The sequence below is a fragment of the Pagrus pagrus genome (assembly GCF_965226575.1).
Source record: "Pagrus pagrus genome assembly, chromosome: 2".
NCBI lineage: Eukaryota > Metazoa > Chordata > Actinopteri > Spariformes > Sparidae > Pagrus > Pagrus pagrus.
Window position 1 is genome coordinate 31,615,297 of NC_140186.1, and position 14,588 is coordinate 31,629,884.

Here is a 14,588-nt window from a genome sequence, read left to right on the forward strand (position 1 = left end):
AATTATTACGAAATTAACAGTGCACTGCAGGATCGGATGGCTGTCGTTGCCATTTCTTTTTATTTATAAGACTTCTAACAAAAATCACAGACTGCATTACGAGCTGAAGAGGAGCAAACTGCACAGTCCCCAAGTACCCACTGTGTTTCTGAAGCCTTAGAGCCTGTGTGCATGTTCCTGTGACATCAGGACATGATGTTATTTGTGGTTTTCAAAGTGTTTCATTTACTTGCTGTCAAAAGCAAGCTTCCCTGCCTGGCCTTCTTGGCTGAACCTATAATACCTACTGTATAATAATATAGTTATCATCTTGTCAGGGAGAGCACAAGTAAAACATGTTTCACATCTTTGATCATAGACTTTAAATGTACTGAAGACTGATAGATTTTAAAGAAACAACTTACATAGAGGAAAAAAAGCCAGTCAGCTGCATGTGCACCACTTGGATCTACCATTAAATGTTTCATGTTTGATGGGGGAGGATGTGAGGGCACAAAAAAGATGCTGACAGGTACATCTACGAGCAGGCTGAGGCAGAAAAAAACTGTCTGCACGACATGCTTGTATTTAATATGAGATGACATTCTACAGCACTGCATCAGTGCCCTGTCACTTAAGCTGAGGCCATGATCTTCAGTGGTGCTACAGCTACATCATGTCATGTTTCATGTCAGTGAATATATCATTAACACCCATCCTGTATTCTCAGAACCTTCTGTCCCTGTTTTGTCAACTATAAAGTCTAAAAGCTGTCATTCAGTGTTGTAGCGAAACACTACAGTAACACCTTAGTGCGCACACTCTATGGGCCACACAACACAGAAGATCTGGGTGTTTTAATACCCAGGAAGTCGAGCTTTATTGGCTTCAAAGTGCCTCCAACACTGTGTCCAGATTTAACGTAGCGTCCTTGTCTGGAAGGGATCCCTCCAGCTAGCCACCCGCTAACTCCAAAGTTTTCTTATTTATATACTGTGTCTTCTTAGCTTTCTAGCTAATGTTAGCTACATTTTACTTTCAAATACCGTGGCAATAAAAAGTTGTCAGAGAGGATTGGCAGTATGTTGCCCTAAAGGTGGGGATTCAGCTGCAAAAATTGAATATGATACTCACACGTGTTTTAAGTCTATAATCACCTGAAACCGGACCCTCTGCCGTGGAGTCCACCATGTTTCTACAATAGTCCAGAACAGACAAACCAAACACTGGCTCAAGAGAAGGCAAACCTGTTTTTTTTTTTCACAGCTTGTAGCCCTTACTCCATCCAGTGATGTAAGAACATGTCGGTGGAGGTCCTGGCTGAGCAGCATAACTGAGAGTATTGGCAAGTATCATGGATGTAATAGGAAGAGCCACCGTGGGTCTAATTACTCTCAAAACTCACAGAGCTTAATAGGTTCAGCCTGTGTGTACATGCAAAAGCCACGCAAGGTAAAACCAAATTGAATGACTTAATTCTCTGTCTATGAAGAAGAAGATGAACAATTCACAGTTTAAGATCTTGGCAGTCAACAAGATGCCTGGCATGTCTTGACCTTACAGTTTTTTTTCCAAACATGTCAAACCTCTCATTGTGAGGGGGTGAACTTCCTTTCATTAACCCAAACAACTCAAAACAGGACGTCATTGAAAACTAAAAAAATATAATACTCAGGTTAAAGTGTATGTGTTTATTATACTCAATGTAGCCACAAAAGTTACAAAATCCTCCTGCGGTGCTTTGTTATGTGATACACTGAGCACCAACAGATGAGACTCAGTCTGTGTTATCCAAAGTGCTTGATTCCTCTAAACACTGTGCACTGCAAAGAGCCTCGCGCACCAACAAACAAACCCACAGGACTCCTCTTAAACACATCACCATATCAATTGTCAGACGTCATGAAAATCCTCCCTTGCCCCGCTCTTTGAGCCAAGCGAACACATTCTGCTCATTCTGCTCTCTCTTTCAAAGCCTCATACCATCGGCGTACTGGGAGAGGAGAGACACAATAAACCCCACCCCCACTGCTTGACAAACTACAGAGTGAATCCACGGCTCAGCCTTGAAAGAGCCCAGGTGCATTATGGAAATTGTTCTGTCATCTTTAGCTGGTAGCAGCATCCTCTGAGCTTTACGGTCACACTCATTTCCCTGGCTCGCTGTCAGCCCCGTGGCTTATAAAACGTTGCTTGAAGAGAACACGGATGCACACACATGCCGTCCTGCAGATTTAGAGTGTATGTGCATATATGCTTGACTGCGCTGAGAGAGGCAACGTAATTACAGTACTTAAACAAGTGATAACAATCTAACAGTGTATGACGTGTCCCTTAAATCTTCTCCTCCCCCATGGAAGCTTCTGAAATGTGCTGAGTGCACTGAGAGGGTCTGTCGCTGTTGGAATAGACCAACACTTTGCCACAGCGAATGTAAGGAATGCTTTGAGACATGCAATGCATGGCTGACTGGAATGTAACTGCATGCGTGGCCTCACAGGGAAGGTCAGAGGTCATGAGTTGTGTCTTTGGGTCACAGTCACCAGTAAAGGAGGCACCCACACTACTGTGGGTAATTATGTCGATACCATTAGTGATGAACTTGTTTATAGATGATGTGTTACTCTTCGTGATGACATCTGATGGCTTAATTATGGAGAGAAAACACACGATCAGCTCGGTAACACTTTGTAATAACCTTCATTAATAAATCTAATAAATGGTACATACATTCAGGACAGACAGGGAAGATATTCAGCATTTTCTGGATTGTCACTATCAGTGCTTTTTGTGTCCGATTGCCGATAAAATACATTTGTTTAAAATTATGTTGGCTCTGATGCAGCATCCGTTCTTTGTCTGCTGTCACCACTCTGATATATAACTTGGATTGGTTATATGTCACAGGTAATCTGCGAAAGAACTAGTAACTGAAGTTATAAAACAAATGTAGTGGAGTTGGAGTACAAAGCAGAAAATGAAAATGCACAGGTAACTCAAAATTGTACTTAAAGTCTTTGTATTGTGTTGCAGAGATATCAGCGGATGTTAGCATGCTAACCAGCTAGCCCAGGCCCGTCCACCACTCAGACCGCTAACTGCATGGCTGACTGAGATAACTAGCTGACAGCAGCTATAGTTAGCAGCAGTTAGTGGTTTCTCTGGTGATATGCTGTCCCTATCTGCATGAATTCATCAGGTGGCCAGGTCTTACATATTGCACCTTTAAGTACAGTACTTAAATAAACTGTACTTAGTTACATTTCATCACTGTTATTCTAAATCTTGATAATTGGTATCGGTATCATTCAGTCCCCAAATTTTATAGTTAAACTTCACTGTTATATCAACCAATTACATGCTTTATAAACCAGTTATTAAGCCATTGTATAAACATCAGTGGCAACTTTACAATAACAAATGCATAATAAATGGTATATAAAGTAATTAATTGTTAACAGTGAAATACTATTAACGTAAGTGTAATTAACTATAAATATACTATTTATTTAATGATGGTTAATATAGTTAATGAGGTGTTACCATTGGCTTCACTATCTATGTTTTCAGTAACTACTGTACCAATATTTGAAAGCAGTATAAAAGTCTAAGATCCTCTATTGAAACCTGAAGCTAAAACATAAAAATACCACAAAATTACAGTTCCGAAAAACTCTCATTACCACACATTTGATGTGAAAGCTGCTCAATAATCTAATAATACAAAACATACAGATTAAGTTTAAGAAGTCATTTTTGTTATGTCTGCAACTCCAGCAATGCTATTTGAGAACTGTATCTTCTGCCAAAGCAAAGCAACTGATTGATCCATGTTGAGAATAATTGCAAGTTTAGTGTTCATACTGGAAAAGTGACATGAACTTGAACTTGAACTTAAGACTTTGCTTAATTATTGAGCGTGTGGTTTATGGTGAGTGCTTTTGCCCCACAGTGCAGTATGGAAACAGGGGAGCCACAAACAGCATGATGAAATGAAAACTGTGGTTATGGGTGAAATAGCTCCAGGAACATCTTAGAAAACACAAAGTATTTCATCCATGGAAAAACATTGTGCTTTCTTTTTAACTGGCTGCAGTTTTCCAAAGCTAAGTTTGATTAACATTTGTTGCACTTCTGATGTTATTTCCTGTTTGTTCACAGTGGTGACGTGCATTCACTTCTGTTACACTGTGGCAAGGATAGTATTATGTGGTTTGGATCTGAGACACGGCTCAGTTTAGATGGTAATAGGAAGAGATATTTATTAGCTTCAAAGACATAGACAATTAAATATCTACTTTCATATCAAGCCAAATGAAATAGCATGATGGTGCGCTGTGAAAGCAAACCTTAATGATGAATCAACAGCCCACAGGTATCAGAGGCAGGAGCAGAATTTAGTTTCAGGACCATGGACAGCATCAGAGGACATATCTACATGAGTGAGAGCTTCTTCTGTAATCATCCTTCAGAAGAAACCCAATCAGATGTGATCATTAGTCTATTAGTCTGCTGTGACCCAATTAGCATGTGAACGGGAATCATCAGAGTAATGGTTCTTTACATGTTACACTCAGTCTGTGGGCCTATTTTGTGCTGATTTTCTTGTTCATTAGTATCCAGGATACCTTGTTCATTTCAGGAAAAAAATCATTGACCTGACACAAAAGCCAGACTACAACACAGATTCAAAGGAGGAATTAGGGAAAAATATTCAGATTCAGATTCAAAGCCTGGGTTCTTGGGAAGAATATTTTTAATAATAGTTACAATGTTTACTCAGTGTGATAAATAAATAAACCTTAAATATCCAAATATCTAATCAGGATATATCCTAAAGGCTCAGAGACATGGACAATAATGTTGCTGGACACAGACGTGTAAAACACCACACCTGCTGTATATAAAGGTCCTGATATACCACTTATAACTAAAATCATTGTGTACATGCACATTTTTAAAATGAGGAGATGAGTTTGCCTTCCTGTTTTTTTTTAAATTTTATTTGGTTGGTTTTTTTTGCGTGGAGTTTGTCGTCACGAACATGCCAGAAAAACAGGGAACAGTAGAAAGCAGCAGATCACAAACCTAATCAGAATACATCAAGAAGACGTTAAACGTGTTTTAAAAGTCTTAATAACATTCTGAATTAGACACATTGTTTCCTGGAACTGATGATGTTAGTAGCTAAGGAGTGAGATATCTCGTTTCTTTCTCATCTCTGTTGAGAGTTACACATGTTCAGTACTGATCAGGCAGCTGGCAAGGCTCAATTAGTGCTGCAGAAGCCACTCACAGTGTAAAGCTGGTTACACGCATCATAGCGTTGCACCTGACAAGGGGCTAAAATTTAATTTATGTGTTGTTTTTTCATCACAACCAATTTTAAGAGGTGAGGTTGTGATTGCAAGGGTGTGTTTGTGTGTGTGTGTGGGCCACCTTCATTTTCAGCCGCCGCTGTTTGGAAGGTTAAGAGCAATCACTGTGCTCTGGAGTGCCGGCGAAACACTTCAGATCAGTTTTGCTGCCTGTGAGTGCACACAGCAGGGACCAGGGCTGGCTGAGAACACTAGTTTATGGGATTAATTAATGGACTTCTATGAGAGCTGAAAGATGCTGTAAGGGGGCTTTTCAGTAGTTCTATACTTCCATTTAAAGTAAATATATTCAAAAGGGAAACATGAGTTAGGCTACGGTTGATTGTCACTCTGTAATTTTCGGTCTGACAACCTTGTAAATGCGAGAGGCGTAGGTGTGCCGGTGACAAGGAGCTTGCTTTTCAGCTGACAGCACCACAATGCTTGTCACTAGATGTTTTCCTCCAATCAAAAGCACATTATTCAAATCTTTGGAAATGTCAACAGAGCAAACCTCAAACTTTTGATACTTAATGCTTCTGTTTCACTCGGAACCTCCAGCAGCTCTCAAGTCATGTGACTGAGCAGGAGGAGAACGTAACGGTCGAGGAAAAATCACATAACCACACTCGTGGATGTGTGGCCATTCAATCATTGGCGGTTATCCTGATGGCCTCCAATTTTTAGCTTGAAACACTTCCTTTTAACTCTGTGACAATCTGGGGTCATGTCAGCGCCAAGGGGCTGATAGTAAGTCTCAGGTCTCGACTTCAATACAGCTGTGGAGATGGACAAACTGCATCAAGGGTAGCCCAGATGTTACACTGCCTATAACAAGTATTCACACCCTTGGATGTTTGTCTTGGGTTGTGGCTGAACTTGAAAAGGGCTGTGCACGTCTTCAGTTTTGCAAAGAAGAATGGAATAAAACTGCAGTGTCCAGCTGTCCAGGCCTGATTGAGACCTATCCACACAGACTCAGTGCTGTGATTAAAGCCAAAGGTGCATCTACTAAATACTGACTTGAAGGGGGTGAAAACTTATGCAATCACATATTTTACATTATATATTTTTATTTAATTGACATCACTTTGTAGGAATTTGCTTTCACTTTGACATTAAAGAGTTTTCTTTTGTAAATGTTTTGTCAAAAAAGCCTAATTATATTGACCATGATTCAATTTATGAAAGCAATAAAAAGGGAAAATACTTTTTACAGGCACTGTATATTGCCTATAATGACATTTTTGCAAACAGAAATGAATTATGTTGACCGTAAAAAGCTTTTGAAGAATTCAAATAAGTATGCACTATTGGATGAGAAACAGAGTGGTTATGAAGACATCATATGATTGAACTGGCTAAGAGACTAAGAAATCCAGTTACAAAATACTCAGCCTGTATTTTCATAGCACCAACACTGAATGTATAAAGTATGTAACATTATAAACTTTAAGCAAACCCAGTTTTGGATACACTCTCCAGCTGGCATGTGTTCTGCTATAGCTATGAAATCTTTTGAACCTCCTGTAATGAAACTTGTTCCATCACAGTTGCCGGGTCCGCCACACCTGCACTGGATTCAGATGGCGTACACATGCACTCATGTTTATTTGTTAAATAATGATGTAACCTGGAAGATCAGAACAGTTGGTCCCAGGACAGTACAATGAATTTGTTCAGTGTTAACAACGTAAATACATTCTGACAGACAGAGATCTGCTCCCAGTGATCGTCAAACTCTTCTTAAATAGAACTACCGGGATTATGAAGAACAAAAAGCATTGTATCAAATGACAATGTGAAAACAATGAGACATTGTAAAACATGGTCCTTCGTAGTTACCGAGACAGCTGGATCTGTGAGGTGATGTGATCTTGCAGTTCCATCTTGCCAGACTTCAAGCTTTGCACCTGTGGCTGAATACACAGAGATTCAACTGATCAGCTTTCTATGAGGAACTCTTGGCAGCTGTAGATGTGCCTTAGATTTAAAAACCAGAGAAAGAAGCAACTGTTTGAAAACAACAATGGCAACTCCACAAGAGGTTAGCATAACTGCTTTAGCATCAGTTATAGGAAATTAAGTTTATTTCACTGAAAGAAGAGCAAAGAACAACAACTTTTCTTGTTTTCGCTCTTCTCCTGACTGGTGGTAAGAGTTTGATTTACCAACTGGATCCTTTGCTGGTAGCGCTCTCCTACTGATGACCTGATTGGCTGAGGTTAGCCTGTGATAGACAGTAAGTCAGTCAGTCAGTAAAGACGAGCAGAGCTGAAGATCAGGTTATAATGCTCTGTAGGTTCCTCACTTTGTATGTAACCTGATGAGTCAGATGGTTTGTCCAATCAGTTGCTAAGTATTTTTTGAAAGTGTCTACCCTTTTTCCCAAACAGTTTCAAAGGACGACTTCCTAGATAGTTCTAGCTTATCGAAGGGTCTCCAGTATGAATCATTGATGTATTACTGTACAAACATGAAACAGGACATGACTATAAAAGCCGTGTCTGCTTTACTTAAGCCTCTCGTTGGACAACATTGAAAAGTACACACACAGCATATCAACCGGTGTTTTTCCAGAAGGCTTAAGAGGAGATCTGAGATGATAAAACACAGATGTGCTCGCACCGTTCAGCATCAAGAGCCACCGTAACTCTAAACCACACGCTTGTATCTTAGACAATGGTGTGTTTTTGGAAGATTTATGCAATGGAAAAAAAACATGTTATGGTTATGAAGATGGAAGGCTAGGGTTTCCTGGCGGAGGGAACGACAGTCGGAGTGTGGAAATGGTCGGATGTTGCTTGTTGTCCAATAGCCGCAGTTTCACTGCTTGTTTCTTGCAAATCATGTTACACAAACAAGCATGATTAACTTGATATCTCAGGAAATTGAATAATAGTGGGGCTCATGGTTCACTGCAGAAAGGAAATAAGTTCTGTGATTGTGCTGCCAGGTTGTTCGTGTTCTGGTTCTCCTGCAGTGCCAGAATGAGTTCAAGAGTTTGTCACAGAGGAAAACACGGCAGACAATTTCACGTTAGTGCACATTTCGATGATCAACAGCATGTTTGTGGTGGAAATTATGTTTTGGAATGTAAGATTTGATGTGCTAGTCAGTGTGGCGGTTTCAGAGGGCAGACCATTGATGTCATGTATTTATGTTCCTCCACTTTGTTTTTTTGTTGTTCCGTTTAGGTTCATCTTGGTCTTCAGCTGCCTGGTCCTCTCTGTGTTCTCAACCATTCCAGCTCATCAGGACTTCTCCTCCTACTGTCTCCTCATCCTGGTAAGAGACCGCACAACCATCAGCATCACCATCTTTAAACCTCTTTTGAAAAAATATTTAACAGATACTTTTCAAAAGATTGAGATACAGCCATAGATGTAGCATATATTGATACACAAGATATATCTCAGTATTTTTAAAATCTCTTCAAAAGCGCTTCATTAATGCTGGAACTGGTCAACACAATCAAGTATCACAATATATTTGACCAAATCTTTGACATCGTGAAATGAAAACATTTTTAGTTTACTATCATCAGTGATGCAATGTAACTAAGTACATTTACTGAAGTACTGTACTTAAGTACAATTTTGAGGTTCTTGTACGTGAACTTGCGTGTGTCCATTCTCTTTCTATTCTCACTTTATACTCCACTTCATTACATTTTAAAGGTAAATATTGTACTTTTACTCCACTACATTTATCTAGTGACTGAAGTGACTTTGCAGATTGCAGGCTGCATCAGAGCCAAAGTTGCAACCTTTTTAATTAATTTATCAGCAATCTGATCACTGATTCCAATAATCACAAAAATGCTGAATATTGGATCTAATCATGAACCAAGTCGATAACCAGTCTACCCCTAATACACAGTGTACACATACATGTTAATATATGTAGAATGTATTTCTACTTGTACTTTTGATACTTAAGAACAGTTAATACCGCGTACTTTAAGACTTATAAGACTCAAGTACTTTTTGTACAGGTGGCTTTCACTTTTACCAAAGTAATATTTCAACACAATATCTGCACCTTTACTCAAGTAAGACTTTTGGGTGCTTAAAACAACACTGTGTATCATACACTTCTGGCTTCTACAGTAGCGTTTCACATCGTTTCACAATCTTACAGCTGCCTTGGTTGGTTATGTCTTGATGGCTACTAACCATACATCCTCTGTTCAGAATATGAATGGGATTTTCACTTCCTCACGGTAGCAAATAACAAGTCTCGACCTCTAGATCAGTAGCTAACTTTTCAAGTGTTTGAAACTGGGAACCCAGCTGACGAGAAGTGCTAATAACAGTAAATGGAGTTCAAAGCTGCATTCACAAAGAAAGTCAGGAGCAAGCTGCTGGTGGGCAAAAAGCATTTTTAAAAGACTCCATTTTCAGTTATTCAAAGGCCTGTAACTGAAAGGAGAGGTAGCTTTCATTATACAGTCGAGTATTTACTGCACATGATTGCCCCTGCAGCGGTAAATACCATTTTACAAATTGCACTGCGCTAATTGCATCAGTGTTGTTATCTAATGGAAGCTGAATCAAAGTCGCGCATTAACAGACGACCTGTCAGAGTCATTACCAGATACACACTTTGTCAACCTGACATCCATTTTAATGACATGAACATTGCAATAATGATGTGTAATAATGATGACATTGACGTACAATGATTGATGTATGATGTGTGTGTCTTTAACCAAACAACTTGCCAAAACAAGTGTTGTTTCTGTGATCTTGGACAGGAGTTCGTGATGATTGTGGTGTTTGGGTTGGAGTACATCGCCCGTATCTGGTCGGCAGGATGCTGCTGTCGCTACAGAGGATGGCAGGGACGACTGCGCTTTGCCAGGAAGCCTTTCTGCGTCATAGGTGGGTTGTTGAACCTTTTTTGTTGAGTCTCTTTTGTGGAAACAGACACAGATAAATCCTCCCAAAAAAGGATTTTTTTCCTCCCCTGCAGCGGTACCATTTCCTCTCCTTCATCGTTTCACCTCTCAGTTGCCTTCTAGTTGCCCTCTAGTGGTCTGCAGCTGTCCTCTCTGTGAAAGCAGTTTGATGTCAAACGTAAGCACTGTTCCACTGCATGCTATTGACCATAGTTTGCTCGTGTCATTTTCAGTTGTGGTCAGAGCTCGTAAGAGCAGAGAGCATTTACGTAATGAGGTCGCATTAACTGCCTTTTATTCTTTCCACTGTTTAGACATGGGTCTCTCTGCTCTTGGAAAGTACAGTAGGGTGCTCGAGGGAGAGCAGGGCTTAGACGTCACGCGGGGCGCCGTGAGCCCCCGTCGTAATACTTTGTGGTGGGTGCTGAAGTTTGCCAGCAGTGAGGGAATATGAGCAAAACAAAAGGCCCAAAATAAAGCCAGAGAAAGAGAGAGAGAAGCTGGGAGACAGAGTGTGACAGACAGGGTGAAAAAATGGGAGCGATGAAGGGACGAAGTGAGGAAATGAGGACCTGAGCAGTAGAGAGCGAGGTGGAGGTGACGCATGTACACACGATCATCAGTGCTATCAAGTTTTTGTAGCCTTGACAGATATACCACGTTATGAAAACTGGGTGTATCAGTCAGCTCTCACTGTGTTCTCTCTTCCTTACAGAGAGAAACCCTCTGTGCTGACTGTGCTGCGTCATGTTTTCATGTTTTCACCGTGTGATGTAAGGGGATTATAATGGGAGTATAAAATCCATTTTTAACAGACAAAAACAATACATGTTTTGATGTCACCTGAGGTCTTTTTATTTACAGTGCAGATAGAGGAGTAAATGATGTGATCTTTTTTTGACTGATTTGACTCTCGGTCTTCAGTTTCATCTACAGTGGCACCAGTTTGTTATCACAAAGGGAACAATAACATTTTTTGTCTAGTGATAAGGCAACAGCAGATAGCTTTTATAAAATGATGTGTATGATATCAGTTAATCCCATTTCTTTGGGAGAAGAGCTAATCACTAAAATCAAACATGCCTCCAGTCAATCAGTTTGATTTGTTGGGGAGCCATTCCTAAAATTCTTGGCATTTAAACGTGTACCTGCACAATATTCTTCTTCCATAACATGTCATATTTCAGACTAGTGGAAAGAAAGCGTCCAAAAAACAGGGGTTATTTTTGTTCATTTCATATTTCAAGTCTGGACATTTATGCAAATTAGTGCACATTTGATACATTCATATATATATATATGTAAAACATAAAATATCTGAGACCTTGTAATACAAAATTGTCCTTATGTGAGTAATCAACTAGGAATATTTCTTGGTGATATCATTGGTTAAAATGTACGGAAGCGTATTGCATTCACTTGAGTAATTTATTTTTTGGTCTGTTTTTCTGAGTAATTTTTTTTTTTTTGGTCTGTTTTTCTGAGTAATTTTTTTTTGGTCTGTTTTTCTGAGTAATTTTTTTTGGGTTTGTTTCTTTTTTCTGTTTTTCTGACTAATTATTTTTCCTGTTTTTCAGAGTAATTTATTTTCTGTTTTTCGTGGTAATTTTTTTCTGTTTTTCGGAGTAATTTTTTTTCTGAATTATCGCGATACTTCGAACTCCCGCGAGAACCTCCAAACTGCCATATCTGTCCAACTGATTCTGGAGAAACATTACTGTGTCTAGCAGATCTGAATGGGCTTTCCTTCTGAACAACCGCAAAGCCCCATTCCGACCGGGTTATGGTTAAGGTTAGGGTTTCAGGTTCGGAGTGGCGATCTTTTTTCAAAAAAGGGCCGGCATTCCGAAACATGAAAGTGAACCTTCGGAGTGGCGACCTGTCGCCGTCCTCAGGTGCCTGCGTAAAGTTGACAAACTAATGGTAATACCATCTATATGACTTAAAGACAGGACTATCGCCCAGTGTCTTAAACCCAGATCAAAGTAAAACTTGATTCAATTAAACAAGTCGGTCATGTTTGTCTCCATTATCGAGCTTTCAATAAAGGAATGAATGCGTCTATTGTTTCAAATGCTCTCTAAACTCAGAAAAAAATTACTCCGAAAAACAGACCAAAAAAAAATTACTCCGAAAAACAGAAATAATTACCCCGAAAAACAGACCAAAAAAAAAATTACTCCGAAAAACAGACCAAAAAAAAATTACTCCGAAAAACAGAAATAATTACCCCGAAAAACAAACCAAAAAAAAAAATTACTCAAGTGAATGCAATACGCTTCCGTAAAAATGCCTATTTACAATTTTTGTCAAAAAGTATGTGGAATATTACAATACATGTCTTTCAAGGCCGTTTTCTCATATTAGAGCCAGAAGCCTCCACTTTAGTAGCACTTACATGCACCAAACACTTTTATAATCTGAAGGTTTTAACAGAGGGATTTGTTTCTTTCATAGCCTGATTTCAAGAACATTTCATTCCAGAACATGGTGAAAATAGATTTTTTTGGGAGGTTGTTGACAGTATGATTTGATGAAAAGAGTGAGGAAAAAAAATAATATGGCAAACTGGCCAGTAACAAATATCTTCCCGGCTGGCCAGTGAGAGCTATGAGTCAGTCAGTGTCTGTTTTTTATGATATGCTTTCATAATGTAGCTTGATCCTGCTGGTTTCTACATTCTTACCAACTGGTGCTTTTGGGTTGACTGACCAGATCATTTTCAGATTCAGTAGATTTCTAGCTCAAATCACATTACTTACCTTTGAAATCCCTGTTCAAAGTGATAAGACTGGCCATCAGAATGAAGAGCAAACATAAGTTTAATTTTCTAGATGCAACATAAACTTATTATATGTTAAATACATGTCAATGACGTCCTTGTATTGTGTTGCAGAGATATCTACAGAAGTTAGGATGCTAACCAGCTAGCCCCGGCCCAACCTGTCTCTGATACCGCTTTGAACCGCAAGAGGCAATAACGTGATAGTTTTGACTGGGTGACATATGCCAGTGTCCAGTTCATATCCTACTCTAATAAGTATCATGGCTAACTGAGCTACTTGCTAATGGCAGCTAGTCGCTACAGCCAAACAAAGCTACAGCAAAGAGTATAGTGAGCAGCAGTTAGCGGTTATGCTGCCCCCTATAGTTTTGGAGCTATATTTGAATTCACACAAAGAACAGCATTAAAGAGCAACCTGACAGCCCATTTTAGCTTGAAAACCTTCCTCCACAAGTAAAAAAAAATGCAATTTGAACCCTGTCCACTTCTTCCAAAGTAAACACTCACTGTTGGAGCACGTGAGATCAGCTGCTGCCATACGATATGTCTAGTTGTCTGGTAACTTGACTGAATTGCATTGAAAGACTTTGTAGATCATAAAGCCCATTTGAAGAATACATTTTAGAATTCCTTTTTTATCGTAAGAAGGTCCCAACAGATTCTGCTAAGGCAGTGACTCAGCAGAGTGATGGAACAGATGTGGATGAGTGGAAGAGGGTGAGATAGTCACAAACACTTTAACACTGATCAATACTATAAATTAGTAGCCCACAAGTAGTAGAGGTAGTACTACCGCTACTCTCCTTTTCATCTCCACACTGACACCCACACAAACACAGATACAGACCAACAAAAAAGAAAACTCAACCTACTTTCCAAAAGCCCCTCCGCTCGAGTGTCCTGAAGTGTTGCGTCATGGAAGAGAGCAATACTTACCCCCTATGACTGACAGTTTGTTGGCTTGTGCACTTTTACAAACATGGGCACACGCCATTTTACCCCTCATCTTCCTGTCAATCCCTCTCCTCAAGTTTCTCTCTCTGCACTTTCAAAGGGATTGAACCTGCTGCAGCTCTGCCGGGTGCCGCTCAGAGTCTCATTAATTAATTTTTCATGGTGCTTCTGCTGATTTTTCTCCTTTTTCCTCTCCCGCATATGGGTCAACAGCTCCATGATTTAGAGCGGGACCATCAGCCCCACCTTGGTCAGCATCTTCTTTCAGGAGATGAGTTTGGCATAAGGACAGGAGAGTTTCACATGGCACGTCACTGAAATAGAAGATCTGCTCGAGAGAGGAGTGAAGGGGGAAAGAGGAGAAAGAATGTCATTTCTTGGGTCGTAGGAGCTTGTTAGTTTTGTTGCCGTGCTCTTTGTGGGTTTGATGTTGTTCATTCGTTGTTCTGTGTGAACTTCCTCTGAGCAGAGTCAAATCTGTGTGTGTGCTCGTCTGCCTGTCTGTCCTTATGTGCCTTCTTTGTTATTGTTTGTGTATCTGTCTGTCATAATTTGGAGCACATACGATACAGTCGGCCTCCACTATACTATGTGCTTATGGGAAATGAAA

The 14,588-nt window shown here is 39.8% G+C and overlaps 1 protein-coding gene across 2 annotated transcripts in view; it reads left to right on the forward strand.

The window, feature by feature from the left end:
- kcnq5b (potassium voltage-gated channel, KQT-like subfamily, member 5b) overlaps positions 1-14,588 on the forward strand; it is a 118,965-nt gene that overhangs the window by 79,268 nt on the left and 25,109 nt on the right. For both annotated transcript variants that reach the window (XM_084340063.1, XM_084340064.1), the window contains exons 2-3: positions 8,534-8,624; positions 10,096-10,222. In XM_084340063.1, the coding sequence (XP_084196189.1) occupies positions 8,534-8,624; positions 10,096-10,222 (218 nt within the window). The remainder of the gene's footprint in view (positions 1-8,533; positions 8,625-10,095; positions 10,223-14,588) is intronic.